Source organism: Elephas maximus, chromosome 22 (genome assembly GCF_024166365.1).
Source record: "Elephas maximus indicus isolate mEleMax1 chromosome 22, mEleMax1 primary haplotype, whole genome shotgun sequence".
NCBI lineage: Eukaryota > Metazoa > Chordata > Mammalia > Proboscidea > Elephantidae > Elephas > Elephas maximus.
This window is the reverse complement of record NC_064840.1, coordinates 14,892,599-14,920,277: the sequence shown is the minus strand read 5'-3', so window position 1 is coordinate 14,920,277 and position 27,679 is coordinate 14,892,599. Positions and strand designations below refer to the sequence as shown.

Sequence of the window (27,679 nt, the reverse complement as noted above, 5' to 3'; positions counted from 1 at the left end):
ACATACCACCGAGAATGAAGAAACTTCATGTGGAATATCAAGTGTCTCTATCATCAGAAAACCAGTTGGCAGTGAAGGAAAAGCAGATCTGAAATGCAAATTTAACTCAGAGTGCAAATGATTTATTTGATTTACCCAAGCGTAATGGATCCCCAAGTTTCCAGGTATGACATGAAATCCAGTGTATCTATACTAAAACTGGAAGAACAGGCTTAGAATATGAATTCTGAGAATTCGTTCTTGAAGCCATCTGTGTTAGCACAGCTCTCTGGCTGTAGAAGCACAAAAATCAACACAAAAGGGCACAACCCGGCAAGCCTAAATGAGTTTCTCCGTGGATTTTATGTTTGTTTAGACGCATGGTTCAATTTTTGTAACAGCAGTGGGTTTGTGCGTACCAGGAACCTGAGCTTAAGGCCACATCTGTTTCCCTTCACCGTCACAATCTGAGGGGCTTTGGTTGCAGATGTGGGGTGGAGCTTGGAATTCCTAGAAGAGATGGAATTTCACAGATCGGGGAAAGTGCCTATAACTCTACTGGGGCCAAGATTCCTGAGAGCATCCCGGTCAGGTACTGAGAACAGACCTGTCCCTGCAGCTGGATATCCTGAGGAGCCTGAGGTTCTTTTTCCAGCAAACATCTTTTGAGCGGCTACTATGTGTCATGGTGGGTTCTAGGCACAAGGGGATAGAGCAGTGAAAAAAAGCACAAATCCCCTGACCTCCTGGAGCTTACATTGTCCTGGGGGGACACAGACCATAAACTATACAGGCAGTCCCCAAGTTACAAATGAGATCTGTTCCTAAGTCTGTCTTTAAGTCAAATTTGTAGGTCAGTTTGGTCAGGAACACATGGTTCTTATTTAGCATCAGTTAATCGAATGTTTGTCTTAATGTATAGTATATATTTTACCTTTCTATGCATATAAAGGAGCCCTGGTGGCACAGTGGTTAACAGGTCAGCTGTTAACCAAAAGGTCGGAAGTTCAAACCATTGGAAACCCCATGGGACAGCTCTCTTCTGTCCTATAGGGTCACTATGAGTCAGAATCGACTCAATGGCCAGTTTGGTTTGGTATGCATATAAAACACTTCAGAAACACTTTGAAACCATGCCATGTTTTCATAAGCATCACAAAGTAGTATGTGCATTCATCAGGCTACCATTGTATTTAACTCAGATTTTTAGTATAAGTTTTATGGCAGCCTGTTCTTAAGTACAAGTTTCTGTAAGTCAGACATTCGTAACCCAGGGACTGCCCGTATAACAAAGTCAACTACACGGTGGGACAGACGGCGTTAAGTGCTATGGAGAAAAATAAAGCAGGGGCCAACCAAAAACCCATTGCTGTCAAGTCGACTCCTAGCAACCCTGCAGGATAGAGTAGAACTGCCCCATAGGGTTTCCGAGGAGCACCTGGTGCATTTCAATTGCTGGCCTTTAGGTTAGCAGCTGAACTCTTAACTACAGTGCCACCAGGGTTTCCAAAGCAGGGACAGGAAGGTAGAAAAACAAAGAGGTGTGAGGACTGATCCTGGGGGAGGTGCCAATGTCGAGAGTTTGGGGAGAGAAGGAACTAGCCAAAGGAGTAGCCAGAGAGGTGATCGTGAAAGCCTGGGATGCTAGAACCCAAGAGAGAAAGAGAGTCAAGAAGGAGGGAGTGGACAGGGATGCCCAATGCTGCTTTGATGATGAAGCTGGGCACTGGGCACGGCTGTTGGATTTGCAGCGAGTGGCTCTTAAGTGACCGTGATAAAAACCATGGTGCAGAATGATGGGCAGAAGCCTGGTGGGCATGGGCCTCCACCAGAATGGAAGGAGGAGAATTGGACCAACAAGGACACACAAAGTAAGGAGGGCAGTGGCTGGTGGCCCCCGTCCTATTTTTCCCTTGGCCTTTCCCTTCAGCCGATCCACCATTTTCGTGCGGCTCCACACGAATGGGAATCAGGAGCTGCAGTACCAGCCTGGAGACCACCTGGGTGTCTTCCCCGGCAACCACGAGGACCTGGTGAATGCCCTGATTGAGCGGCTGGAGGATGCACCCCCTACCAACCAGCTGGTAAAGGTGGAGCTGCTGGAGGAGCGAAACACAGCTTTGGGTAACTCCCAGGGGGCCCCTTCCCTTCTTCAGGGAGTTCCATAGGCAGTAGGAGTTTGGGGAAGAGGAGGCCAGTTCTTCCCAAACCCCAGCCCAGGGCGGAGAGTGTGTGTCCATCCCTCCAGCTTATGAGATTGAAGGCTTGCCCTTTCTCATGACTGAACAACCTTGAACCAGTTGGCCAAGTAAATGTCCATGATACCAGGACATCACTGATTAATCACCTGTCTTCCCTCACCTGCATCATCAGCTAGGAATTGATGTTAGCAGTGGCCACTTTTCTTGCTTTCTTCATCACCACCACCGCACTGATAGCCACTGAAGTCCCACCCTACCCCTCCTTGAATCAAAAAGTACTGTATGAAGCTCAATGGGATTGAACTCACAGTGGTGACCTCATTAGAGCAAGTCCCAACCTGTTGAAGTAACCATCCCTGACATTGACATTCAGGTGCTTTCAGAACCAAATGGTCTGAATGCTTCATCTCAGTAGGAGCAGGTGAGCTCAGACATCAGGTGTGAGAGAATATAGTGGCCTTACGTGGCAACCCGTGATACAGTGACATATCACCTTGATGAAGGTATCAGGGGCTGAAGTCAGGGCAGAATGTAAAAAAGAATATGCAGCCAAGCCCTACTGAAAAGCCCTTAGGAAGGCACCACTTTGAAGAAACATACCTCTCTTAATAAATCCATTCCAGCTAGGTTTTCCTCCAGTGTTGAAACTGAGTTTCCTGTCTTGGATTGAGCTCTTGATGATCAAGTAGAGGCTTGTGCTTGGACGCCATGTTGGATGAGAAACACACAGAGACCATGCAGTGTAGTAGTTAGAACAAGGTTTGGAGCCAGACTGACTGACTTCACCCTTATGAGCTGTGTGACTTTGAGCAAGTTCCTTAAGCTCCCTGTGCTTCCATTTTTGTTGTCTATAAAATGAGGGTAGTAACACCACCTACCACCTAAGGCTGTCATAAGGGTTAAGCGAGTTGATATTATAAAGTGCTGAGCCCAGTACTTGAAGTATAGAAAGTGCTAGATAATTGTTGGGGCCCCTGGGCGGTGAAAATGGTTAAGTGCACGACTACTGCCGAGAGGTTGGCTGTTCAATCCCACCCAGAGGCCTGGTGATCTGCTTCTGTGAAGTCACAACCTTGAAAATCCTACAGAACAGTTCTACTCTGCACACATGGGGTTGCCATGAGTCGGAATCGACTGGACGGCAACTAACAACAACAGATAAGTGTCAGACATATTTGTCATTTTTACACTCTAGAATGCCGCTCCCACTGACACCGTGAGTGGTCAGACAGACTCAAAATAGACTCATGTCCTGTGCCGACCTGGGGCCTTACTACATAGAATGCCAGTGGAACAGCTCATGCTATTTTAATATTTATTCTCCTCTTTTCTCTTTTTTTTATTTTTGGACCAGTTTACCTATTTGATTTTTGGATACGCCACTTGCACACATGAGGTAACCACACAGTCCCTGGGACCTGGGTGTAGACGCAGGATCCAAGAACCAGGCTGGCTCCTGGATGTGGGCTCAGGGTGTGGAAGGTGGAGAGCTGAGTAGTTGCTTGACTCTAGGACAGTCCTGGTCACCAGCCCACCCTCTGTTCCAGGACCAGACTTGCTTCTTGCACCCAAGCCCTTGGAGCTCAGATTTGCCTTTGCCCACCTGGTCCCCATGGCCATTGTACCTCCACAGGTGTCATCAGTAACTGGACAGACGAGCACCGCCTCCCACCCTGCACCGTATTCCAGGCCTTCAAGTACTACCTGGACATCACCACGCCACCAACGCCCTTGCAGCTGCAGCTGTTTGCCTCCCTGGCCACCAGCGAGAAGGAGAAGCAGCGTCTGCTGGTCCTCAGCAAGGTGGGTCCCTGGGCCTTGTACGACCCAATTAAAAAAAAAAAAGTTGCCTTCCGGTCAACTATGGCTCATAGTGACCCCATGTGTATCAGAGTAGAACCACACTCCATCGGGTGTTCAATGGCTATAAACTTTTTGAAGTAAATCACCAGGCCTTTCTTCTGAAGTGCCTCTGTTGTTATTGTTAGGTGCCATCGAGTCAGTTCTGACTCACAGCGATCCTATGTACAACAGAACGAAACACTGTCTGGTCCTGCGCCATCCTCACAGTCATTGCTGTGTTTGAGCCCATCATTGCAGCAACTACATCAGTCCATCTCACTAAGGGTCTTCCTCTTTTTTGCTGACCCTCTGCCTTACCAAGCATGATGTCCTTCTCCAGGGACTGATCCCTCCTGATAACGAGCCCAGAGTACATGAGACAGAGTCTCACCATAATGATGTCCTTTTTCAGGAACTGATCCCTCCTGATGACATGTCCAAAGTATATGAGACAAGGTCTCACCATCCTCGCCTCCAAGAAGCACTCTGGCTGTACTTCTTCCAAGACAGATTTGTTCTTTCTTTTGGCAGTCCACGGTATATTCAATATTCTTTGCCAATACCATAATTCAAAGGTATCAATTCTTCTTTGGTCTTCCTTATTCATTGTCCAGCCTTCCCATGCATATAAGGTGGTTGAAAATACCCATGGCTTGGGTCAGGGGCACCTTAGTCCCCAAGTGACATCTTTGCTTTTCAACACTTTAAAGAGGTCTTTTGCAGCAGATTTGCCCAATGCAAAACGTCCTTTGATTTATTTGCTGCTTCCATGGATGTTGATTATGGATCCAAGTAAAATGAAATCCTTGACCACTTCAATCTTTTCTTCATTTATCATGATGTTGTTTATTGGTCCAGTTGTAAGGATTTTTGTTTTCTTTATGTTGAAGTGTAATCCATACTGAAGGCCATAGCCTTAGCTCTTCATCAGTAAGTGCCTCTAGTCATCTTCGATTTCACAAACAAGATTGTGTCATCTGCATATCGCAGGTTGTTAATGAGCTTCCCTCTGATCCTGATGCCCCAGATCTGTTGGATAACCTTCCTCTGGAATGGGCACAAATATGGCGCTCTTCTAGTTGGTTGGCCAGGTAGCTGTCTTCCAAATTTCTTGGCATAGACAAATGAGTGCCTCCAGCACTGCATCCATTTGTTGAACCATCTCAATTGATAGTCCATCAATTCCTGGAACCTTGTTTTTCGCCACTGCCTTTGGTGCAGTTTGGATTTCTCCCTTCAATACCATTAGTTCTTGATCACATGGTATGTCCTCAAGTGGCTGGACGTTGACCAATTCTTTTTGGTACAGTGACTCTGTGTATTCCTTCCATCTTCTTTTGATGCTTCCTGCGCCATTCAATATTTTGCCCATACAGTCCTTCAAAATTGCAACTTGACATTTGAATTTTTCCTTCAGTTCTTTCAGCTTGCGAAATGCCAAGTGTGTTCTTCCCTTTTGGTTTTCTAACTCCAGGTCTTTGCACATTTCATTGTAATATTTTACCTTGTCTTCTTGAGCCACCCTTTGAAATCTTCTGTTAGCTCTTTTACTTCATCATTTCTTCCATTCTCCTTAGCTACTATACGTTCAAGAGCAGTTTCAGAGTCTCTTCTGACATCCATTTTGGTCTTTCCTTTCTTTCCTGTCTTTTTAATAACCTTTTGCTTTCTTTATGTATGGTATCCTTGATGTCACCCCACAACTTGTCTGGTCTTCGGTCATTAGTGTTCAATGCATCAATCTGTTCTTGAGATGGTCTCCAAATTCAGGTGGGATATACTCAAGGTTGTATTTTGGTTCTCATGGACTTGCTTTAATTTTCTTCAGCTTCAGCTTGAGCTTGTATGAGCAATTGATGGTCTGTTCTGCAGTCGGTCCCCATGCATGTTCTGACTGATGGTATTGAACTTTTCCATCATCTCTTTCCACAGATGTAGTCAATTTTATTTCTGTTTTCCATCCGGTGAGCTCCATATATATAGTTACTCTTAATGTAGACTTGCAAAATTCTATCATGAGATCTCCAGTGTCATTTCTGTCACCAAGGCCGTGTTTTCCAACTACCGATCCTTCTTCTTCTTTGTTTCCAGTTTTTGCGTTCCTGTTACCAGTAATTATCAATTCATCTTGATTGCATGTTTGATCAATTTCAGACTTCAAGTTGATAAAAATCCTCAGTTCCTCATCTTTGACATTAGTAGTTGGTGTATAAATTTGAATAATAGTCGTATTAACTGGTCTTGAGGTGCCTCTGAGTGGATTCAAACCACTAACCTTCCAGTTAGTAGCCATGCACTTAACCATTTGTGCCACCCAGGGACCCCTTTGTACAACCCTAGGGGGTGCCTTTCACCAGTAGTCTTTGGAGAATTGTATAGTTATTATAACAGCTCTCCAGTAGGTAGCAGCCTTGAGGAAAGAGCACCATTTTCCTATTTGCAAGACCATTGCCATATTGGCTAGTCCACTTTGGTTAGTCCTGACTGTCTCCCTTTGTTCTAACTAAGACCCGACAGAACTAGAGTGACCTCCTTGAGTCTTGAATTTGTCTGGCCACAGTAGAAACTGATATTCTAATTCATTTTCCTCCTTCCTTTGAAATCCTTGATCTTCCATTAGTTCCATCTTGGCTTATCCTTAGAGGAAAAAGAAACAAAGAATCTCAGTGTCTTGGCTTAAATATGGTATCTTTTCTGATCCAAAGGACTGGTAGGTATAACTGTTAGGAAGTCTCAGACGGCAGGGTGAATCAAACACACCTTCTACCACCCTGGCTTAGAAACCAAGGATTCGTCTACCCCAAACTGCCGCAAAGCCTAGCTCAGGAAGACTCCTACCCAGAAGGACCACCCAGGCTTCTCCCATTGACAGCTTCTTCCCAGTAAGCAAATCCCAAGCAAAGGGTGGTTTAGCTTTCTTCTGCTATCCAGGAGAAGGGATTGGCATGGTGGACAGCAAGAAAGAGGCTAATTCGGTGAGTGTGTATTATTCAGAAACATGAAAATAAACACCAGAAGAAACATTTCAAGAGTTGCAAGTTGCTAAGCCTTCTTTGGAAATAAGTACCAGGAGTGGAGTTGCAGCTCTCCTCTGTCTCTCTCCTTGGCACAGGGTTTGCAGGAGTATGAGGAATGGAAGTGGGGCAAGAACCCCACCATCGTGGAGGTACTGGAAGAGTTCTCGTCCATCCAGATGCCCACCACTCTGCTCCTGACCCAGCTATCTCTGCTGCAGCCACGCTACTACTCCATCAGCTCGTCCCCAGACATGTACCCGGATGAGGTACACCTCACTGTGGCCATCGTCTCCTATCGTACCCAAGGTGGGCAGAGACCTGGGAGAGCCTCCCTGTCTGCATTGCCCCCAAGGGACCTCTGCAGATCTGCCAGAACTACTGCCCACAGGCCAAATCCCAAATCCCTGGGAGAAGCTCCAACCCCAAAACTAGGAAACCGAGGGAAGAAGCAGATGAGGCAACCTATCCCTGTAGGCAGAGCCAGTGCTGTGCATTATTAGGAAGGAGACCAGGTGTATATTTGGAAGGCTCAGCCACTCCCAGTCCCTGAAATCCCCTTATACTCCCTTCATCCCCACAGGCCCCCCAGAGCAGCAACTAGAACACGCTAGCACCCACATTCCTGTAGGGGCGCTCTCTGCTGCATGATGTCCAGCTAGTTGTAGGCCAGTCAGATAACCCAACCTCTGCTCTGGTATTTTCCCTCCTTGACAATGCAATTCAAATGTGGATTCCAGCAAGCCACTGAGACCTCAGTGGGCAGGATTGGAATCCAACCCACACCCACCCTACAGAGCCGTGGTCCACCACACAGCCACATGCTCATGCTAGCAAGGCCATTTTCCTTTTCCCTTTTAAAGAAAGGGCAGTAAACAGTGGACCCAGGGCAGAAACTTAGCGTTGGCATTGGTAGATTTACATGTTGGAAGGAGAGTGATAGGGGAAGCTTGAAGGCAGTAGCCCAGCTGGACCACCTTGGTTGTTTTGCTAGATGGAGAAGGACCAATTCATCACGGCGTGTGCTCCTCCTGGCTCAACCAGATACAGGCTGATGAAGTGGTCCCCTGTTTTGTGAGAGGGTAAGTGGCAAATGAAGAGAAATGAGCAGCTGACCCCAAACTGGATGCTGACATTGTGAGTTGGGGTGGGTGGACCAGCCAGAAGGATTTGTTCAGTGTTCTAGAGAGACGGATGGGTCACTTGGGTTGTTAAGGAAGTGGAATCAGGGAACATGACAAGCTAAGCAAGTCCTCTTGTCAAAGTCAATCTAATGCAACAAATATTTATCAAGTGTATGTACTATGCTAGACGCTGGGGCTCCAGTGGAGGAACTCTGGTGGTGCAGTGGTTAAGTGCTCAGCTGCTCACCAAAAGCTCAGCAGTTCAAACCCACCAGCCACTCCACAAGAGGAAGACATGGCAGTCTGCTTCCATAAAGATTACAGTCTTGGAAAGCCTATGGGGCAGTTCTACTCTGTGCTATAGGGTCACTGTGAGTTGGAACTGAGTCGACAGCAACTGATATTGGGGCCTACAGTGGAGAAGCAGGCAAAAACACTCAGCCTTCATAGAGTTTACAGACTAGTGGAAATTCTATCCATATTCTGCTGGCTACCCTTATCTGCTCCCAGTTTCTTAGGGATGGGGGAGATCTGAGCACCCCCATCAGTTTGAACTTTTTGCCCCAAACTCAGTTTTAATGGTATGTCTGAGCTTAGGCCCACTATAGTTACCTGCCTTGTCAGCCGATACTGGTAACCTCTCTGCCTGAACAGTGGCCTTGGCCAATCATTTTTCTCAGCTACTGAGGGCAGAATGTTTAAGATAAGGTCCAAATACTATCGGCGTCAGAATCCCCTAGCCTCCTTCAAAAATACAGAGTCCTGAGCCCACACGTACTACGTGGCCCAGGAATCAGCACTTTTAACACCCCCCAGGTGATTTCTTTGCACAGTGACCCCCTGATGTATGGTTAAGTCAGTGGTTCTCAGCTGGGAGTGGCTTTGCCTCCCAAGCAACGTTTGGCAATGTCTGGAGATATTTTTGGTTGTCACAGCTGGGGGTGCAACTGGCATAGTGTGGGTAGGGGCTGCGGCTGCTGCCCAACATCCTGCAATACACAGGGCAGCCCCCACAACAATGAAGTGTCCGGCCCCAATGTCAATGGTGCCAGAGTTGAGAAACCCTGGGTGAAATCAATCCCACCACCCTTGGTGGCTTGGCTCAGCAATGAGGCACATTGGAGTGTGGAGAGCTCTTCAGGCTCTGAGGACCTCTGGTTCTGGGAATTCCCTAAGCTGTGGGGCTCCTACCTGAAAATGGGCACAAGAGCTGTTGTATTTCTACCCAATGTGTTTCCGCCCAATTTTCCACCCAAGACACCCATCTGGTCTACCCAAAATTCAATTGTTGATCAGCTTTGACTTCAGCAAGGCTGCTGACTCTCTCTTCCTTGTCCAGAGCACCTAGCTTCCGCCTTCCCCGAAATCCCCAAGTGCCCTGCATCCTGGTTGGCCCGGGGACCGGCATCGCCCCTTTCCGAAGCTTCTGGCAGCAGCGCCAATTTGATATCCAACACAAAGGTGGGTCACCATCCAGCGGCCTCTAGATTTTCACCCCCTGGGCCTGGGGAGGCCTGCCTGTGTCTCAACAGCCCTGTGGAATGATGAACTTATCACTTATTGTATCACTGCCTGGAACAGTGGGGGCTGGGGGGTGCGATAGAGGGAACATAGGGCTTAGCTGGCCTGTAAAGTTCATGGCATTACGGTATTATTCAAATGCTGTGTCCAAACAAATCTTACCCACAGCCTATCTTAAGATCCTGAACTTCCATTCCCAGAGGACGTTTCTTTGACTGTTAAGATATAACCTTTTGTTAAAATTCTAATAGCACCACAAAGGCCAGGCATTAAGCCTTATCAAATGGATCCATGTATGTGATTGTCCCGAAGACTGTTACTCAAGAGCAGGCCTTGCTGTTTGAGACCCACCACTAATCAGCTTTGAGAGGAGAAAGCATGCATTTAACATGGATTTATTGATTTTTTTTTTTTTTAAATAAGTGCCAGGGAAACTATGGTGGCGCAGTGGTTAAGAGCTACGGCTGCTAACCAAAAGGTCAGCAGTTCAAATCCACCAGGCACTCCTTGGAAACCCCGTGGGGCAGTTGTACTCTGTCCTATAGGGTTCCTATGAGTCAAAATTGACTTGATGGCAATGGGTTGGGTTTTGGTAATAAGTGCCAAACCCTGTTTTAGACACTGGGACATCTAAATGAACAAGACAGGAAAAAAAAAAAAAACCTGTCCTGTGGAGCTGTCATCCCAACAGTATAGCTACCATTTATAAAGTCCTTGCTATTGGTAGCAATGGTTCTAATGCTTTACAACACGATAACCTTGTGAGGTAGATACTATTATTATTAAATGGGGAAACTGAGGCATAGAGAGGTTAAGTAAGCTACTCGCCGTCATACAGAGTTGGAATTTATACCCAGGCAGTCTAGCCCCAGAGCTGGGCTCTTAGCACTCACCAATGGTGGGGGCCGCTAAGTAGCCAGGGAGGTAGAAGGAAGGCATCAGGCACCCAGATGGTCTGCCAGAGTCTGAACAGACTTCACCTACTTCTTTCCGTGTGTGTACGTGTGTGAACTGTGTGTACATATGCACATGTGTGTACATGTGTGGGTTGAACTGTGTGCACGTGTGTGCGTGTGTTTATGTATGCGGGTTGACCTCTGTGCATGTGTGTACACATACGAATGTGTGTGCGTATGTGCTGAGTACACACGTATGTATACACCCACCTGCCCCCAGTGCTCGTGTCCTCTATCTACATGGCACACACTAAGGTCACAGCACTCCACCCCTGGCATCACTGACCACCTCCCTAAATCAGGCATCAGTGCCATTAGTGACACAAGGTTTTCCTGGCCCGCAGGAATGAGTCCCTGCCCCATGGTCCTGGTCTTTGGGTGCCGGCAATCCAAGATAGACCACATCTACAAGGAAGAAACCCTACAGGCCAAGAACAAGGGGGTCTTCAGAGAGCTGTACACAGCCTACTCCCGGGAACCAGAGAAACCAAAGGTAACCCTAGCCTGTTCACAGTCTGCCTGTCCCAGCCCAACACACACATGCACTCACACTCGCTCACACATGTATGTACAGCCTGCTAGTAGGAACCACGCTCTTGTTGTTGCTAGCTGCCGTCATGTTGACCCCCAACTCATGGCAACCCCATGAACAACAGAACATGCCATCCCCATGATTGGTTGCACATCGGATTGTTGTGATCCATAGGCTGATTTTTAGTAGATTGCCAGGCCTTTCTTCCTAGTCTGCCTCAGTCTAGAAGCTCTGCTGAAGCCTGTTCAGCATCACAGCAACATGCAGGCCACTACTGACAGATGGGTTTAGCTGTGCTTGAGGAGCTTTGGCTGGGAATCAAACCCAGGTATCCCTCGTGGAAGGCGAGAATTCTACTAGGGAACCACCACCGTCCCCGCCCTGTTCTTACCCTTCCTGAATTCCCTTCTGGCGAAATCCCTCTAGACTTTAGATATGGAGAGGAAATGTATCTATTTGAAGTATTTAGCAGCTTATAAGAGACACCAACTAATTAGAACGGACACAGGCAGAACTGGAACTTGCTCCTACTGGATCATGGGGAAGTCCAGGGGGTCCCAGGAAAGGGGTCAGAATAGCTGAGGAGGTCAGAGGCAACACTCGGGGGGCTTGGGCAGTGGCTATTTGCCAATGGTTCCAAAACCCTTTTAGGATCGGCGGTATATATAGCTACTGCTTACTTTTTGTACCTCTGGGGTACAAAAAGTCCCACCGACAGTATGTGCTACCAACAGGCAAGACCCTATATAACAATTAGAAATGGAAAGAACAGGTGTGCACTGCAAATTAATGTTTTTACAGGGTATGGGCTGAGGTGGTGCTGAATCATTGAACTTTTGGTAGGAAAACATGAATTTTAAAAAATTTTATACGGTACACATATGTACCTCTGGAGTCTGGGGTAGAATTTGTGTTCACAGGAGTTAGACATGTGCCTCTGGACTCTGAGAGTATGATTTGTGGAATGAGGCATAAAACAAAAACCATATTACCTATTAAAAATTCAGACGTACTAAATGATTCAGCATGCCTTCCATGACTGAAAACACATAACCCAAAAGCACATAGTATCAACAAAATATTAAAATGGAAAAATAACTGGGTCACAAAAGCGTTAACAGCTGCCCCAGCTGTGCTGAACGTCAACCCTTGCGGACAAGTTAAAGGCATCCTGAAGACACCAGACACATTCCCTGGGGCTGTATTATCTTGTGCCCCCCCCCCACCCCAGCCTCTTGGCTCACCTTGTATGCCAGCTATTGCTGCAGCAATCAGCTCTGCACAGGTGGAACCTGACAGCCCCTCACCTGGCCCCTGTACCTCTTGCTTCTGCCCTGGGGCTTCTCCGGTACCCAGCATAGAATGTCCGTAGTGATGAACCCCATACCTGGAGGTATGCAGGCGTTAACACCCCTCAGAGCCACCATTGACCGCTGGGGGAGAGTAACAGATAATACCCCCCTTTTCCCCCTCCAGGGCATGATTCTGGGATGCATTTTACATGGCTCTCCAGGGGGTCCTCAGCAGAGTTGAGCTCCACTTCCCAAAGTGAGGAGCAACTCATGTACATACTCTGGGGTTGGCTTTGTCAACTTCCCTCCCTCTTCCCAGTCCCATGCTCCTGTCCCCTGGGATCACCTCACAGAATAAACTACCCTGCTCAGGCTCTGCTTCCTGGGGGGAAGTAAGCAGACACAGGAGCAGCCCAGCCCCTTCTCATTGGTCCCCTGCCCCGTTCCCCGCAGAAGTACGTACAGGACATCCTTCAAGAGCAATTGGCTGAGCCCGTGTACCAAGCCCTGAAGGAGCAAGGGGGCCACATTTATGTCTGCGGGGACGTCACCATGGCCGCTGATGTCCTCAAAGCCATCCAGCGCATCGTGACCCAGCAGGGGAAACTCTCAGTGGAGGACGCCGGCGTGTTCGTCAGTAGACTGAGGGTGAGTGGTGGGCCGGCTTCTTGGATCCCTTTTCCAGGATCTGGTTTCTTGTCTCCCCCTCCTCACCCATCTGCCGTGATGACTAAGGGAGCCATGATGACATCTCTGCTCCCATTTTTCCACTTGTGACTGGGGTAGAGGATACAGGTCGTTCTGAGAGAAGGAAAGAAGGCTGGGGGTGCAGGTGCGGGTGTATGTATGAAATATGGTTGGGGCTTTGGTGTGTCAAAATAACAAGAGAGTGGACCCCTGCATAGCAGGTCAGAGACAATCCTAACCCAACTTTTCCTGCCCTCAGAACCAAGCCACCATACTTCCCCTGAGCAGTGGAGGCTAAAAGCCACCTCATGCTTGGCTCTCTAGGCTATGCGCCCTGGCATGGAGCTTTGTCTGCCCAGAAGAAGGGGCACCTTTTCCTAATTTATACAAAGGCCCAGTAGATGTTAGTCACAGCTGGTAAGCACAGTCATGGCTGCATGAACACCTGCCCTAAACAGGAAAAACAGAATCCCAGAGCTTCAGAAACCTCCAGGGTGATCCCATTCTTCCCCCTGCTTCCCTAGCTGAGCAGTAGTCAAACATTTTTGCAGAAGAAGCCCTGGTCTAAGTCTATGCTTAATCCCAGTAAGAAAGGAACTTTCTGGTAGAAATGTCTGGGGTCAGAGAAGAGCTGTGGGCCCCCCACCCCCACCCCATACACTGGGCCTCTTTGGTATGACCCTCAGGAGACACTTCCATAGATTTCCAGGACTCTGCAGAATAAAGTGAAAAAACCACCCTTGCCAAGAATATAGGTGGGCAACTTTCTTCAAAACCTTCAGGACCAAGGAATGCTGGAACTGAACTCTGTCTCACTGCAAACAACTTTTCCCCAACCACTGCCACTCCAGGACTGAAGCTTGCTCCTGTTGGATCATGGGAAGGCTCAGGTGGCCCCAAGAAAGAGACTAGGACAGCTGGGGGGTCAGGGGCAGCACCCAGAGGGTTTGGGCAGTGGCTATTTGCCAACATTTTTACAACCAGTATAGCTGTACCATGATGTAGCCACGTTTTCCCGTTTAATAGTCAGTCCGCTGCCCTTTGAGGATACTCTTTGCTGCCTGTTCCTGAATTCCGCCAAAGAATTTTCCAGCATTTCAGCAACTCTCAGATGCCACAAGTTAAATGTCACTTGTGCTGTTTCTTGAGGCTTCTAGGGAGGTTCTCCTCTTTTCTTGTTTGTTCCTGAGCAAAGCTGAACAAAGATTTGTGGCAAAATTCACGTGTACCCAGGAAGCCTCTACTCGGGACAGCCATGAGAAAGTGCTTCCTGGGTGCTAAGTGGGCACTTTGCTTCTTCCCATCTCTGCTGATTTCCTCTATGGGCTATGATGTTTCACACTGAACCCAGCATTCCTCAGATCTGAGCTTATAGGAAAAAGGAGGAGAGAGGAAAAGGGGGAAGGGGAGGTTTTCCTCTTGCCTCATCACTTCTGACCTCAGAATGGACAAAGCAGCAGCAACCTAGCCCAGAGGAGACCCGTGCCCTGGAGGGTAGAGGGTGTTACTGAAACAGCCTTGGAGACCAAAGGGACCCAGGGGACACTGAATTCAGCCTCATCTCCTTAGGAACCACCCTCTTTAGGTATAGTTTCATTCCAGGGCTACCATTGTCTGGAACGCTCCATACTCTTGCCTGGCACTTGACGACTATTCCCTGGTTGTTTCTTTCTGCTAGGATGACAACCGGTACCATGAGGATATTTTTGGGGTCACCCTGCGGACGTATGAAGTGACCAACCGCCTTAGATCTGAGTCCATTGCCTTCATTGAAGAGAGCAAAAAAGATACAGACGAGTAAGCCGGTTCCATCCCATGGGCAAGGGGCGGGCAGAGTCCTTTCACGGGGTCCTGGTGGGCCGGGATGTCTGACTTCATTTACCGTGGCTTTCTTTTGGGTCGGTGGTTCCCACAGTGGTCCCTGGACCAGCAGCAGCTTCAGTATCACCTACTGACTTGTTAGAAATGCAGACTCCCCCAACGCTACCCTAGACTAGCTGACTCAGAAACCCTGGTTTGTGTTTTAACAAGCTCTCCAGGGTCTGTGAGGCCTGCTCAAGTGTGTGGACCCCTGTTTTGGATGCTAGCTTCCTCCTGGGGTGCCCCCTAGTGATAGGTTGGCTCTGGCCTTTGGGAAGTTGTACCCCTACCCACTACCCCTGGCTTTTACACCGTAACCCTCATCCCACAAATCTCTAGGGCCTTTTCCATGCATCCAAATTACAATTAATGTTCTTTTTGACAATTCCCACTCATCCCCTAGAAATTTCTGGGAACAGTTTGAGTCTCACTGTCTAAGCCTTACCTTAGCCCCCTGAAACATCAACCTTGACCATGAGCTTACTACCAAATGCCCTCCCCACACTGTTCCTACAGAACATCTCTAAACCACAAACACATGCACTTAGATTAAGTCAGAAAGGACTTCAGCCGCCAATACAAACCGCTTGCACTACCCAGGAACCTTAAGACAACGTGGCAGCCTCAAAAAAACTTCTGTGTCCTGTAGTTCAAACCATTGCCTTTAAGATGGCGACTCCCTTGGTTGTCACAAAGCAACTTTACTGTCCCTCCCCCCTGCTGGTTGTGTTGGTGAGCATCCATTCATTTGTTCACTCATTCATTCACTCAAGAAGATGAGTCCCGACTACATATCAAGTCCTGGCCAAGACACTGGGACTCGAATGAGGAAATGAAAGACATGAAGCCACTGAAGCCCAAGCTTACTGCGTCGCTTTAAGGAACCTGAACAGCCCTGGTACTATCCTACTAACCCCCTTCCTGGCTCTCCTCTGACAGGGTTTTCAGCTCCTAACTGGACCCCTCTTGCCCGGATGAATGTCAGGTCAGCCTCCCGGTGCTGTAGCTGGGGAGGCTGAGGTTTTGGAAGCGCAGACACTCCTGAATCTTTTCTATGGGACTCCACGTGACCTCGCTGCGCCTGGCATCCTGTTGCTGCGTCCTGGTTCCCCTCGCCTGGGTTCTCGCCCCTCCGTGGTTTCCTGGGCCCTCTTCGTCTCTCTCCTTGTGTTCACCCGCTGCAATGCAATGGCTTTATAATCCGCAGTGGCCCTTATGAAACTCTGTTTCCCCCTCTGTGTCCTTCGGATAAGGGCATATCATGAGTGCATGGCTGTTGCTCGTGTTGGGTTTCGTGTTCTGGGGTCCCCCTGGACAGGCTGCAGGAACTGAACGAAGAGTTTTCTGAGCCTGTCCCTCAGCATCTCCTTTTTTATGAAGATGTGTTGGTTGTACGTGTGTGTGTCACGGGCCTGGGTCTCCATCTGTCCTCTTGCCTCTGCAAGCGTGTTGCCAGCAGACCCCGGTGCCAAGGAACCTGCCCCTGGCCCAGGCTAAGTCTTCACACATCCATAATTAAGGATCCATGCAAGTGTCCCTGAAATACATGGAGGGTCCCTAATTGTCCTGGTTTTAAAGGGCCCACGAAGGGGGTGGTGATCATGAGAAAATTTCCCAGTGAAAGAGGAATCACAGAACTAGGTGTGTTTAGACCAGTTAACACCAATGCATTGACACCAGTTTGCAGCCCAACGGCAAAGAACCATGTAATGGATCACCCACCCCAGCCACGATCTCTTAATTCGGTCACATCCGTGGACCGCCTCCCCAGACAGCCCCATCCATAAAGCCCGGAAGTAATGTTGTCCAAGGGAGCACACTGCTAATAAGAATCTTCCCATCTTTGCCACTGTCCCACCATGTGACTTTGGACAAGCTACTTTTCCTCGGGTTCCCTAACTTGTGATCCTATAAAGATAAAGAGTGTGAATGGACTGAACATTTAAGGTTTTGGATACTGGAAACAACATCAGTGAAGAACGTCACTGTAACTTTTTATTCCCTGAAATGGGGCTCCTTGCTTCACCCTTGGGGATAAAAGACTGGATTCCAGTTGAAGAGAAACAGGTTGGAGAGGGACTCTGTAATGAGGTACCACATTGCTGCTTCTCCAAGAAATACGACCCAGGGTGTGAAGGACCTGGCCCCAGTCTTTTGGTCTTCTAAGAATGGTTCCAAATTTTTTTAACCTGATAAAAGAATTTTGACAAATAAATTACCCTCGATTCTGACCAAGAACAGAGAGCAAAGCCTTCAGTTGGAATTGGGGCCAGTGTGATTTCTCCCTGCCAGTCAACCTACTGAGGTGACCACCTCAGAGGAAACGTGGTAACAGTCCTATTCTACTCATAAGTGTGAAAATTCAAAATGAAGCAGCTCCCAGAGAGAACCAAGAAATTTCAGTGACCCCCAGCCTCGAGTAATATGCTCTGGGCCCCCAGGGATGGAAGGGTAGCATTCAGCACACCCTGGTTGGTTGGTTTGTTTGTTTTGCTATCCAGAAACACTGCATTTCCCTTATATACTGTGCATGATGCAACATTTAAACGCTAGGCTGCTAACTGGAAGGTTGGCAGTTCACCAGCAGCTTTGCCGGAGAAAGACCTGGTGATCTGCTCCCATAAAGACTGCAGCCTAGAAAACCCTATGGGGCAGTTCTGCTCTGTTACACGGGGTCGCTGCGAGTTGGAATCAACTTGACGGCACCCAACAACAAGAGCCCTGGTCGTCTTTGAAGGGGCCTTACAACAGAAGAGCCAAGACCCCAGAGGAGCCCACTTCCAAGACTTAGAGCTGAAGAGCAAACAACGTCCTGTCTTTCTCCACCCTCCTGGGCAGCCCCCCACTGGTGTCTGAACCTCCAGCAGATGCAGTTTGACTCTATGCCAGTTATAACCCTTCCTGCCTTTAATCCCATCTTCTCCTGCTCAGTCTTCCATGAACACAAAGACCAAATGCTCAACCTCCTCCACCAGGCCCTTCCTAACAAGGAGAGAAGCCAAGTGTAAACCTCTTCTTTCCTGCAAACGCGACTCCAGCTCCTAGTAGCTTTGTCCTGGGGGCCTTTGTTGCCATGCCTTTGAGTCTGTTGAGATGCGCCCTAAGATGTCACTAGCTCCCCAGGGCCAGGATCCCTGTGTCCAGCCTTCTTCAAAGAGGAATTTATCCATGCTCCCCTTTCCAAATCAAGCCTTATATATGAATGCTTTAACATCACCGAATAAATACGTATGAGCACTTAAATATGCCAGGTACCTTTTTTGTATCTATCCAGGCCTTTGTGGTAGCAGGCAGGCAGCTGGGAACAAGGAGTCCAAAAGATGATTATATAACCAAGGTTCATCTTTCTCCCCAAGGATTTTTTTTTTAAGTAAACACCTTTCAACCCCCAGCACAAGCTGCTTCATAACTCCTGGCTAGAAAACAGGAGATGAGTCCGCTGTGTTTCTCACATTTGCCAGAATTTCTGATATCAGAAAGCCTCGCTGTAAAGAGTAAGCATAGCGAGAATCAGAGGCCAGTTCAGGATGGGTAAATGCTTCCCCCTTGTGGTTGGTTTTAGTTCAGTCCCGGTAAAGCCAGTGCTAAAAACCTCAGTTGCCAAGTCGATTCCAACTCATGCAACCCCACGTGTGTCAGAGAAGAACTATGCTGCCTAGGGTTTTTGATGGCTGAGTTTTTGGAAGTAGATTACCAGGCCTTTCTTCTGAGGCACCTCTTGGTAGACTGTAACCAAAGGTGTGCAAAACCTGATTTAGCAGAAAAGAGAGCAAATAGATGGTTTACTGGGCCTTTGGGAGTTAACCAGCCTGCAGGTCATTTCTTTCCCTCTCCATCTTGAATTGAAGTGACCTTGTAATACAGAGTTTGGCCAGGAGGAATGAGACATCGCATGAAACAGTAAGTAGCCATGGCTCCCAGCAGCACTATGAATCCAGGTCCTAGAATTCCTGGGCCTCGTGTTGTGAAAGAAGTGATGTGTGGTTACACTGCCTGAGAGAAGAAGGAGCTTCCTTAGCTTCCTTGGCTTGAGAAGCCAGGTGTCTCTCTTCGTTGGGAATGCTTCAGACCCACCAAGTAGAGGTTCGGAAGCTGACCTGAGCCCGGATCCTCACCCAGCCTCTGTTTATGTGATGTAAGTGGCATATCAAGGAATTTAGGCTTTATTCAATAGGCAGGGAACCCTCAGGTGTGTTTTTCAAAAGGCGGAAATTAAGGCAATTGGAGTTATGCTTGGAAAAGAATGTTCTGGAGGCAACATAGAGTGTGAATGGCTGCTCAGTTGAGCCAGCGATGAGTTATTTCAGGAACCAAGGCTTGAATGAGGGTAGGGGCGAGTGTAATGACAAAGATATTCCAGAGGTTGAATCTACAGGACCTGGGAGCCCACCTGCTGTGGAGGGTGAGAACAAAGGAGAAATTAAAGAGTCTTGCCACTAGCTGAGAAAGGCAACTCTTAAGGAAAACAGGTTCAAGGGAAAGAGGCAGTTGAAGTGCTGACATGAAAGCCAGCTTCTCCCTGAGACAATAGGTGAATCCTTCCATAGTCCAGCCATGCCCAGGTGCCTGGACAGAAAATTGACCCCTGGCCAATGGACACTGGCCTAAAAACCACAGGATTTTCTTGCCAGACTTGTTCTCAGCAGCCACCTGCTTTGGTTTCCAAAGGGATCAGGTTTTGCCCAAAGTCCATGTCTTAGGGTTCTCTAGAGAAACATGACCAGTGATTGATATACACAGATACAGATACACATTAACACTGTATATATTGTGTGTATATATATATAACCCAGTGCCTTAGGGAGAGATTTACTTCAAGGAAGGCTCACATGATTGTAGGGGGCTGGCAAGTCCAAAATCCATAGGTCAGGTGAGAAGAAGAGTGAAGAGTGTGTTCTGGCAAAATGTCTATGGTGGTATAAACAATTGATGCACTAGGCTGCTAACCAAAAGGTTGGCAATTTGAGCCCACCCAGAGGCTCCTCGGAAGAAAGGCCTGGCTATCTAATTCTGAAAAACCAGTCATTGAAAACCCTATGGAGCACAGTTCTACTCTGACAAACATGGGGTCTCCATGAGTTGGAGCTGACTTGACAGCAACTGGAGAGAGAGAGAGGGAGTCTGGAGACAGAATGCAACCTAGGGAAAACTCCCTTTTTGCTCTTGTAGCCTTCCAGCCTTCAACTGATTGGATGAGGCCCGCCCACATTGTGGAAGGTAGTCTGCTTTCCTTGAGGCCAACTGACTTAATCACCTGTAACTACTTCGTAAGAGCATCTAGGCTAGTGTTTGACCAAACAACTGGGCACCATAGCCTGGCCAAGTTGACACATAAAATTAACTGTCACAGTCCAAAACAAATGAGAGGTTCTCTGACCCAGATCACAAGGCAAATGGTTCCCACCAGGATGAGCAAGCCAAATGTCTGGGCCCCTTTACCCCTACAGCATCAGCACCAGACCTCCAACACGGCTTTTTGATTTGGTCATTAAGAAAACCCTGGTCTTGTAGGTATTTTTTGTTCGGGCCACACTTACTTGTATGTTTTGATCTCCAGCATGTTACCCTGCCCCCCTCAAAGCCATCTGTCTGAATCGGCCAGTTAGTCTGAGATTGGCTGCAAGTGACAAGGAGGAAGAAATCCCAATCCGGGTTCCCTACAGAATCCACCCTCCTGGACTTCCCCCAACCCTCACAAAGACTGCAGCATTCAGATGTCCCATGTAACGCAAGAACTAGAGACCAGGAGCCAGGATGGGTCAGATAGACGGAGGGAGGTCCCCTCTGTCTCCCCAAAGACTCAACAGAGACTGTCCCCAGGAGTTGACACTGGCCTGGCCTCTCCTCCTTTCTCTCACACCCACCCCGCTCTTGGGTTTCTGCCTGGTGGCAAAAGGGTCCGAGAAGAAAAGTCGCCTTTCCCCAAAGAGTGATGTGTCCCAGACCCGGGGTTCTAGGTACACTTGCACCCCTGGAAAGCAGGATCTGTTTCGAATCTGTTTTCTATTAATACTGTGAAAGCCACATGCAAAATGTGATCACTTTTTGATCAGGAGGTAACCTGAAGTAAATAATATGCCTTGGTATGTTTATGAATTTGTTTCGGCCCTGAATACCTGAACAGTTGTGAACAAGCAAAACATGTCTGCCTGGTCAAGAACAATTCCATTGAATCCACTGCCATCGAGTTGATTCTACTCATAGCAACCCTACAGGACAGAGTAGAACTGCTTGTAGGGTTTCCAAGGAGCCGCTGGTGGATTAGAACTTGCGACCTTTTGGTTAGCAGCTGAACGCTTCACCACTGCGCTACCAGGACTCCTGGTCAAGAAGAGAGCTGTTATTAATGAGATGGTCCAGGCAGGCAGGAACAAATCTGACCCGCTGCTGCTTCTCATTGTCTTCTAGTTAATGACTCCATGACATCAAAGTGCCCAGACTTTGGGTCCTAAACTCTAGGAGACTTTAGACCAGGGTCTCTCAACCTCAGCAGTATTGATCTTTCGCTGGATAAATCTTTGCTGTGGGGGGGATGGTCCTGTGTATTATAGGATGTTTAGCAGCATCCCTGGCCTCTACGCACTAGATGCCAGTAACACCCCCTGCCAGTTGTGACAACCGAAAATGGCTCTCAACATTGCCCAGTATCCCCTGAGAGGGAGGCAAAAGAACCCCCAATTGAGGCCCACTGTTCTTGGACTTCACAGTCTCTACTGGCTGGCCCAGGCCTTCTCATCACAGGTCTTCTGGAACGAAGTGGCAGAGTGTTCTCAGCCCAGTGCTTTTGTTTCCATTCAACGCTGCCAAGCTGAGATGCAAAGGAGTTCTGAAAAAAATAACGAAAAAGTATAATTGCACAAACTTGCTCCCAAGCCAGAAGGATGAACTCACTCCCGTGCCAATAAGATTCTATGCCTTTGGTATTTCGTTTGATGGAGACCAACAAGTCCCAGTGCCCTAGCGCTGGGTCTAACAGCCCCTCTCGTGCCCTCCACTCTGCTTCCACCGTTTTTGTTGTTGCGGTGTTGTCGTAGTGATCGTATGACCCACTCCAGGCTCAGCGGTGGTTTCCGGAAGGCTGAGAACGGCAGTCCTACTGCGGTGTTACACCCGCGAGTTTCCACCCTGGGGTTGGGGGAGCCGGGGAGGTGGGCAGAGCAGGGGTTATATCTCAACGCACCCTCCACCATGCTGTCAGGAACTGGGCTTCCCCTACCTCTGAGCTCTCGATGCTGCTAAGTCTCTGCCAAGTGACCCCCGTGCTCCAGCACCTTCCGCCAAGGACTGACACACCTGCCCCACGCTGTTGCGAGGTTGTCCAGGCCGTATTCGCCGCATGCTCTTCTTCGGTATAGTTCTCATCTTCTAATTTTATGGAATTAAACAAAAGTCTACTTATGCCTGTTTGCGTTATGGTTAACATATTAAAAAGTGGACTCAACTTGGCTGACTGTGGTCTTTTGTTTAATTGGCTTGGAATGGCTCACACCTTTGTTCTCTATCAGGGATTGGGTTCCCGTCTTAGTAATCTAGTGCTGCTATAACAGAAATACTACAAGTGGATGGCTTCAACACTCAGAAGTTTATTCACTCACAGTCTAGTAGGCTAGAAGTTCAAATTCAGGGCATCAGCTCCAGGGGAAGACTTGCTTTCTCTGTCGGCTCTGGAGGAAGGTCCTTGTCATCAATCTTCCACTGGACTAGGAGCCTTCTCAGCACAGAGGCCACGGGTCCAAAAGACACACTATTCTCCTGGCTCTTGTTTCTTGGCGGAACAAGGTCCCTCTGTCTCTCTACTCGCTTCTCTCTTTTATATCTCAAAAGAAATTGGCTCAAGACACAATCCAATCTTGTAGATTGAGTCTTGCCTCATTAACATAACTGCCGCTAATCCCATCTTATCAGCATCAAAGAGATAAGATTTACAACTCCTAGGAAAATGACATCAGGTGACACAATGGTGGACAATCACACAACACTGGGAATCATGGCCTAGCCAAATTGATACACATATTTTGGGGGGACACAATTCAATCCATGACAGTTCCCCAGGAAACCAACTTCGAGATTGTTGTTTTAAGCCACCCAGTGGATGGCCCTATGTTATGGCATCTGAGCATGTTAACAGTTTGACCACCAGAGGAACTCATCTGATACTTCAGTGCTGGGTTTCTCAGGCTTCATGAAATCAGTTGCCACACAGTCAATTGGAAGTGGTCATTTTTAAATCTGATTCCTGGGTCTCTTCCCAGACCTGGCCATTACCACTGGATGCCTGCATTTTTAACCAGCTGGAGTTTTGATAGGCCTGGCCTCAGAGGTGGCTGGGCTGAAGTTAACAAGTATTTGTATCCCAACTGGGGTGGCATCTGTTGCCTGGCAACCAGGTGAAAAAAATTCAGGTTTACACCAAAACAGGATTTTCCCACCCACAAGTCAAAAGGAAAAGGGGGTGGGAAACAAGGGAGGCAGGGGGCATAAAAGGATTTTGAGTCACTGCAGGTCAATATAGAATATGGGCTTCAGAGTCAGCTGAATAGTAACCATTTATTATTTTTTCATTGTGTTGTTGTTGTTGTTAGCTGCTGTCAAGCTGGCCCCCATTCTTGGTAACCCCATGCACAAGGGACAAAATGCTTACCAGCCCTGCGCCGTCCCCACAGTCAGTTGTAGATCAGACCTTTGTGATACATATGGTTCTCACTGGCTGGTTTTTGGAAGTACATTGCCAGGCCTTTCTTCCTAGTACACCTTAGTCTGAAATAGGGCTTTGAACCAGTTCTTTCTGGTTTGAATCACGGCTGAGAATTTGCATTTCCACCCTAAATATACTGAATCAGAATCTACATTTTAATAAATCCCCGGGTGATTCTTATGTATAATAAAATTCAAGAACCACTGCTCTACTAGTGGAGCCCTGGTGGCGCAGTGGTTAAACATTCAGTTGCCAACCAAAAGGTCAGCTGCTCGAATCCACCAGCCACTCCTTGGAAGCCCTATGGGGCAGTTCTACTCTGTCCTATAGGGTCGCTATGAGTCGGAATTGACTATGGCAACAGGTTGGGGTTTGGGTTTGAAATCTACTAGTGGTTCTCAAAATTAGTTCCTAACCAGCAGCATTAACATCACCTGGGAACTTACTAGAAGTGCAAATTCTGAGCAGGGGTTGGAACTGGAATGAACCAGTTGGAAGTTTTGGTCTGGAGGTTCCATTAACCCTTCTCAGAATCACCAAGACAGCAAAATGGGAAAGTATTTCCAATCAGGAGGATCAATGCAGAGCTTAACTCACATTAGTAACAGGAAAATCGCTTTACTGATGGCCTCTTGAGGGAAAGAAGATTAAGTTAATCAAATAGCAGAAGGTTGTGGATCTGAGTAATTAGCAAAGTGATGGTTAAAAAAAAAAAACTCAATATACGACACTTAGGGGTGGGAGGGAGGGAGTCTCCTGGCCTCTCTGTGCCTTGGTTTTCTCCAGCGGAGCATGGAGTTGGAAATGGACGTTCCATTCTCTGAGTTTTCAGACCTCCAACAGACAACCTCTGGCATTTCCATCCCAGCCACCACCTTTCCAATTCCATTGTTTATTTCACAGGGATGTAATGGGGTAAAGCAACTATTAAGTGCAAGAAATCCCCGAGACACACGTTAAACTCAAGGTGTAGCCTTTGCAGCATTAATTAAACATTGTGCTGTGAGAAATTGGATCAGTTTTGGTTTTTAAGGCCTTGGAAGAGTCTATAATGGAAAATGCAGTAATTAGCAGGCAAAACCTGTGGAGAGAGAGACACCTGTTCTTTTTTCCTCCACGCTGGTGACATTGCCTTCCTTGGAAAGGACACACTGCCCCAGATTGCTCTACCCACAACATCTCTTTCATGTCGTCGTGCCTTTGCTCAAAGGCACCTGGAGCCATGTACGACCAGAGGACCAGTGACCAACTGCCATCAAGTCGACCCCGACTCACAGTGATCCTGTGTGTGTCAGGGTACAACTCTGCTCCATGAAGTTTTCAATGGCTGATTTTTCAGAAGTAGATCACCAGGTTTTTCTTCCAAGGAGCTTCATGGGTAGATTTGAACTTCCAACCTTTTGGTTAACAGCCGAGCACATGATCTATTTGCACCAGCCAGTACCTCCTTTGCCAGCATTACACCCCAGGAATATTTTTCTCAAGGGCCTGAAAGCCATCTCTTTGAAATATAAACATCAAGGAAAATGGTACCCCTACCTGCCTGTCCCCTTGGGAGTTTTGCCTGGGCACTTCACTCCAAGCTGTAACCACAAACTTGTCATAGAGATTTGAGGAGTTTTATTATTATTCCTCCAGACAAGACATTTAGCTAACACAAACTGGAACCCCAAATGTCAGGCAAGTTTAGGATAAACTATAAAAGCGTATGTAGCAAACAGCCAGCATGGCCAGCTCCTCTCACATGATGGCAAGTTTCTGTTAATCTTGAGCTTGGACTTGCTTGGCTGTATTAAATGGGTGGGATTTCTTGGTAATCTCATTAAGAGATTACCTGTGATATGCATCCCAGTCTGGTTTAGTACTGATTGCACAATACAGCTGTTCACTTTCTTTACTATGTTGTGGCAAGGATTTTCTTGGCTGGCAGGAGATTTTGTTTACAATTTTTTCCCAACAATATCTTGGTCATCGTTGGTTGGGAGGCAAGAGGATAAATGCAAGAGTTCTTTCTTATCACTGATAAAGCAGTGATCACTCAAAAGAAAGGCTTGTCAATCATCTTTGCAGCCGTGGGTCTGCCTTGCTGCTGTGTGGTTGGAAACATAGTTTATCAAGGTCTAACTGCCATTGGGGATGATTTTCACATTCTCAGGGCCAGAGAGGAAGCTGGAAGACCATCTGGAGCCACAGTGGGAGCATGGACTAGGACGGTGGTTATGGAGACAGGGAGAAGGAGACGGACTTGAGAAATATTACAAGTGATCTCTTAGAAAAGTGGTTCCCTGGGGGAACTGAGGCTCAGAGAAGTTAACCTTTAGGGGGAATGTGAATACGGATGGTGCTCCACAGCCCACTTAACATAAAAGCCCGACGCTTTTCCAACACCCTGGGGATCTAGCAGAGGCAGTATGTGCTGTGGTTGAGGGCACAGAATGTGGAGCCATGACCTGACTCAATTTCCATCTCTACCACTTGCTTAGCTGTGTGACTTTGGACATGTTGCCCAACCTCAATATGACTCAGGTTCCTCATCAGTAAAATGGGTATAATAATGATAGCACCCGGCTTCCATAGTGATTGCCAGCCATATGGGTGAGTCGCCCCTGACATCCAGCTCAGTCGAGCCTTCAGATGACAACTCCAGCCAATGCCTTACTGCATCTGAATGAGAGGCTCTGAGTCAGACCTGCTGGAAGGAGCCCTTTTCCATTCCCTGGCCCCACAAAATCAAGAGCACAAAAACAAGGTTGTTTCAAGCAGCAAAGTTTTGGGGCTTATTTGTTATGCAGTAATAGTAACTGATGTATATGTATTGTTTCATTTAATAGGAAGGCCTATCATGATACCCATTTTACAGGTGAGGAGACTGAGGCCCAGAGAAGTGAAACTCTACTGGGCATTTGGTTATGAATGATGAGGGAAAGAGAGGAGGCAGGGATGGCTACAACTTTCTGTTCTGCAAGAAAAAGGTGGATGGGTAACCCTTTCCTAAAGCAGGAACCACTGGGGGAGGACAAGGTGAAGTTGAGGGGAAAGAGTTACCTCCTGGAGAGACTGATTTTGAGCGGCCCAAAGGGAATGTCAGGTCAGCAGTTGGCTAAGAGAGTTTAGATGTTACAAGAGCAGGCTGGGTGGAAGAGAGAAACGTGAAGGTTTAAATTGGGTTTGGATTGTCATTTGGGTTGTAGACAGGGGTGATATGGTCAGAAGAGAGAGTGAAAGAGGGGGCCTGCACCCGAGGAATTCCAACACGTGACATCTGGGTGAGGTGGGAGGACCAAGAGAAGGTGGGGCCACAGATGCCAAGGCAAACCAGTGTTTCCAGAAGGTCCAGAGGGAGCAGGGTAGTAAACAGAGTCAGCTACTGCTAGAGGGAAGGCAAGAGCAAGGCCAGAAAACATCTACTGGATTTAAAGGTGGTGAAGGCCCAGACTCTCCCCCAGCTCTGCCTGACTGCCGGAGCTGCCCCACACTTTTCTGCTTTCATGAGAGTAGAAGCTGTAGTAGCAGAAATAGTAGTAACACACTTTTTTTTTTTAATTGAGGTCAAATCCACATAACAAAAAATTAACCATTTTAAAGTGAACTGGTCAGTGGCACTTAGTACTCTCACAATGTTGTGCAACTAACGCCACCTCTATCTAGTTCCCAAACTTTTCCATCACCCCCAAAATCAAACCCGGAAAAAAACAATTCAAATTCACCTGAAAAGACCGGACTTACTGGTCTGACAGAGACTGGAGGAACTCCCAGAACTATAGCCCCCGACACTCCACTAACCCAGAACTGAAACCATTCCCGAAGGCCAATTTTCAGACAAAGATTAGACAGGCCTATAAAACAAAAAATAATACATGTGTGGAATGTGCTTCTTAGTTCAATCAGATATACGAGACCAAATGGGCAGCTCCTGTCCAAAAGCTGGACGGATGAGAAGGCAGGAAGGGACAGGGACTAGAAGAACAGACATGAG

General features: G+C 47.7%; 1 protein-coding gene across 4 annotated transcripts in view; it reads left to right on the top strand.

The window, feature by feature from the left end:
* NOS1 (nitric oxide synthase 1) overlaps nt 1-18,314 on the top strand; it is a 159,323-nt gene extending 141,009 nt beyond the window's left edge. For all 4 annotated transcript variants that reach the window (XM_049865541.1, XM_049865540.1, XM_049865542.1 and 1 more), the window contains exons 21-29: nt 1,910-2,103; nt 3,814-3,983; nt 7,135-7,345; nt 8,031-8,118; nt 9,500-9,621; nt 10,982-11,130; nt 12,915-13,109; nt 14,827-14,945; nt 15,948-18,314. In XM_049865541.1, coding sequence (XP_049721498.1) covers nt 1,910-2,103; nt 3,814-3,983; nt 7,135-7,345; nt 8,031-8,118; nt 9,500-9,621; nt 10,982-11,130; nt 12,915-13,109; nt 14,827-14,945; nt 15,948-15,963 — 1,264 coding nt within the window. In that variant the 3' untranslated portion in view covers nt 15,964-18,314. The remainder of the gene's footprint in view (nt 1-1,909; nt 2,104-3,813; nt 3,984-7,134; nt 7,346-8,030; nt 8,119-9,499; nt 9,622-10,981; nt 11,131-12,914; nt 13,110-14,826; nt 14,946-15,947) is intronic.
* The last annotated feature ends 9,365 nt before the right edge of the window (nt 18,315-27,679 follow it).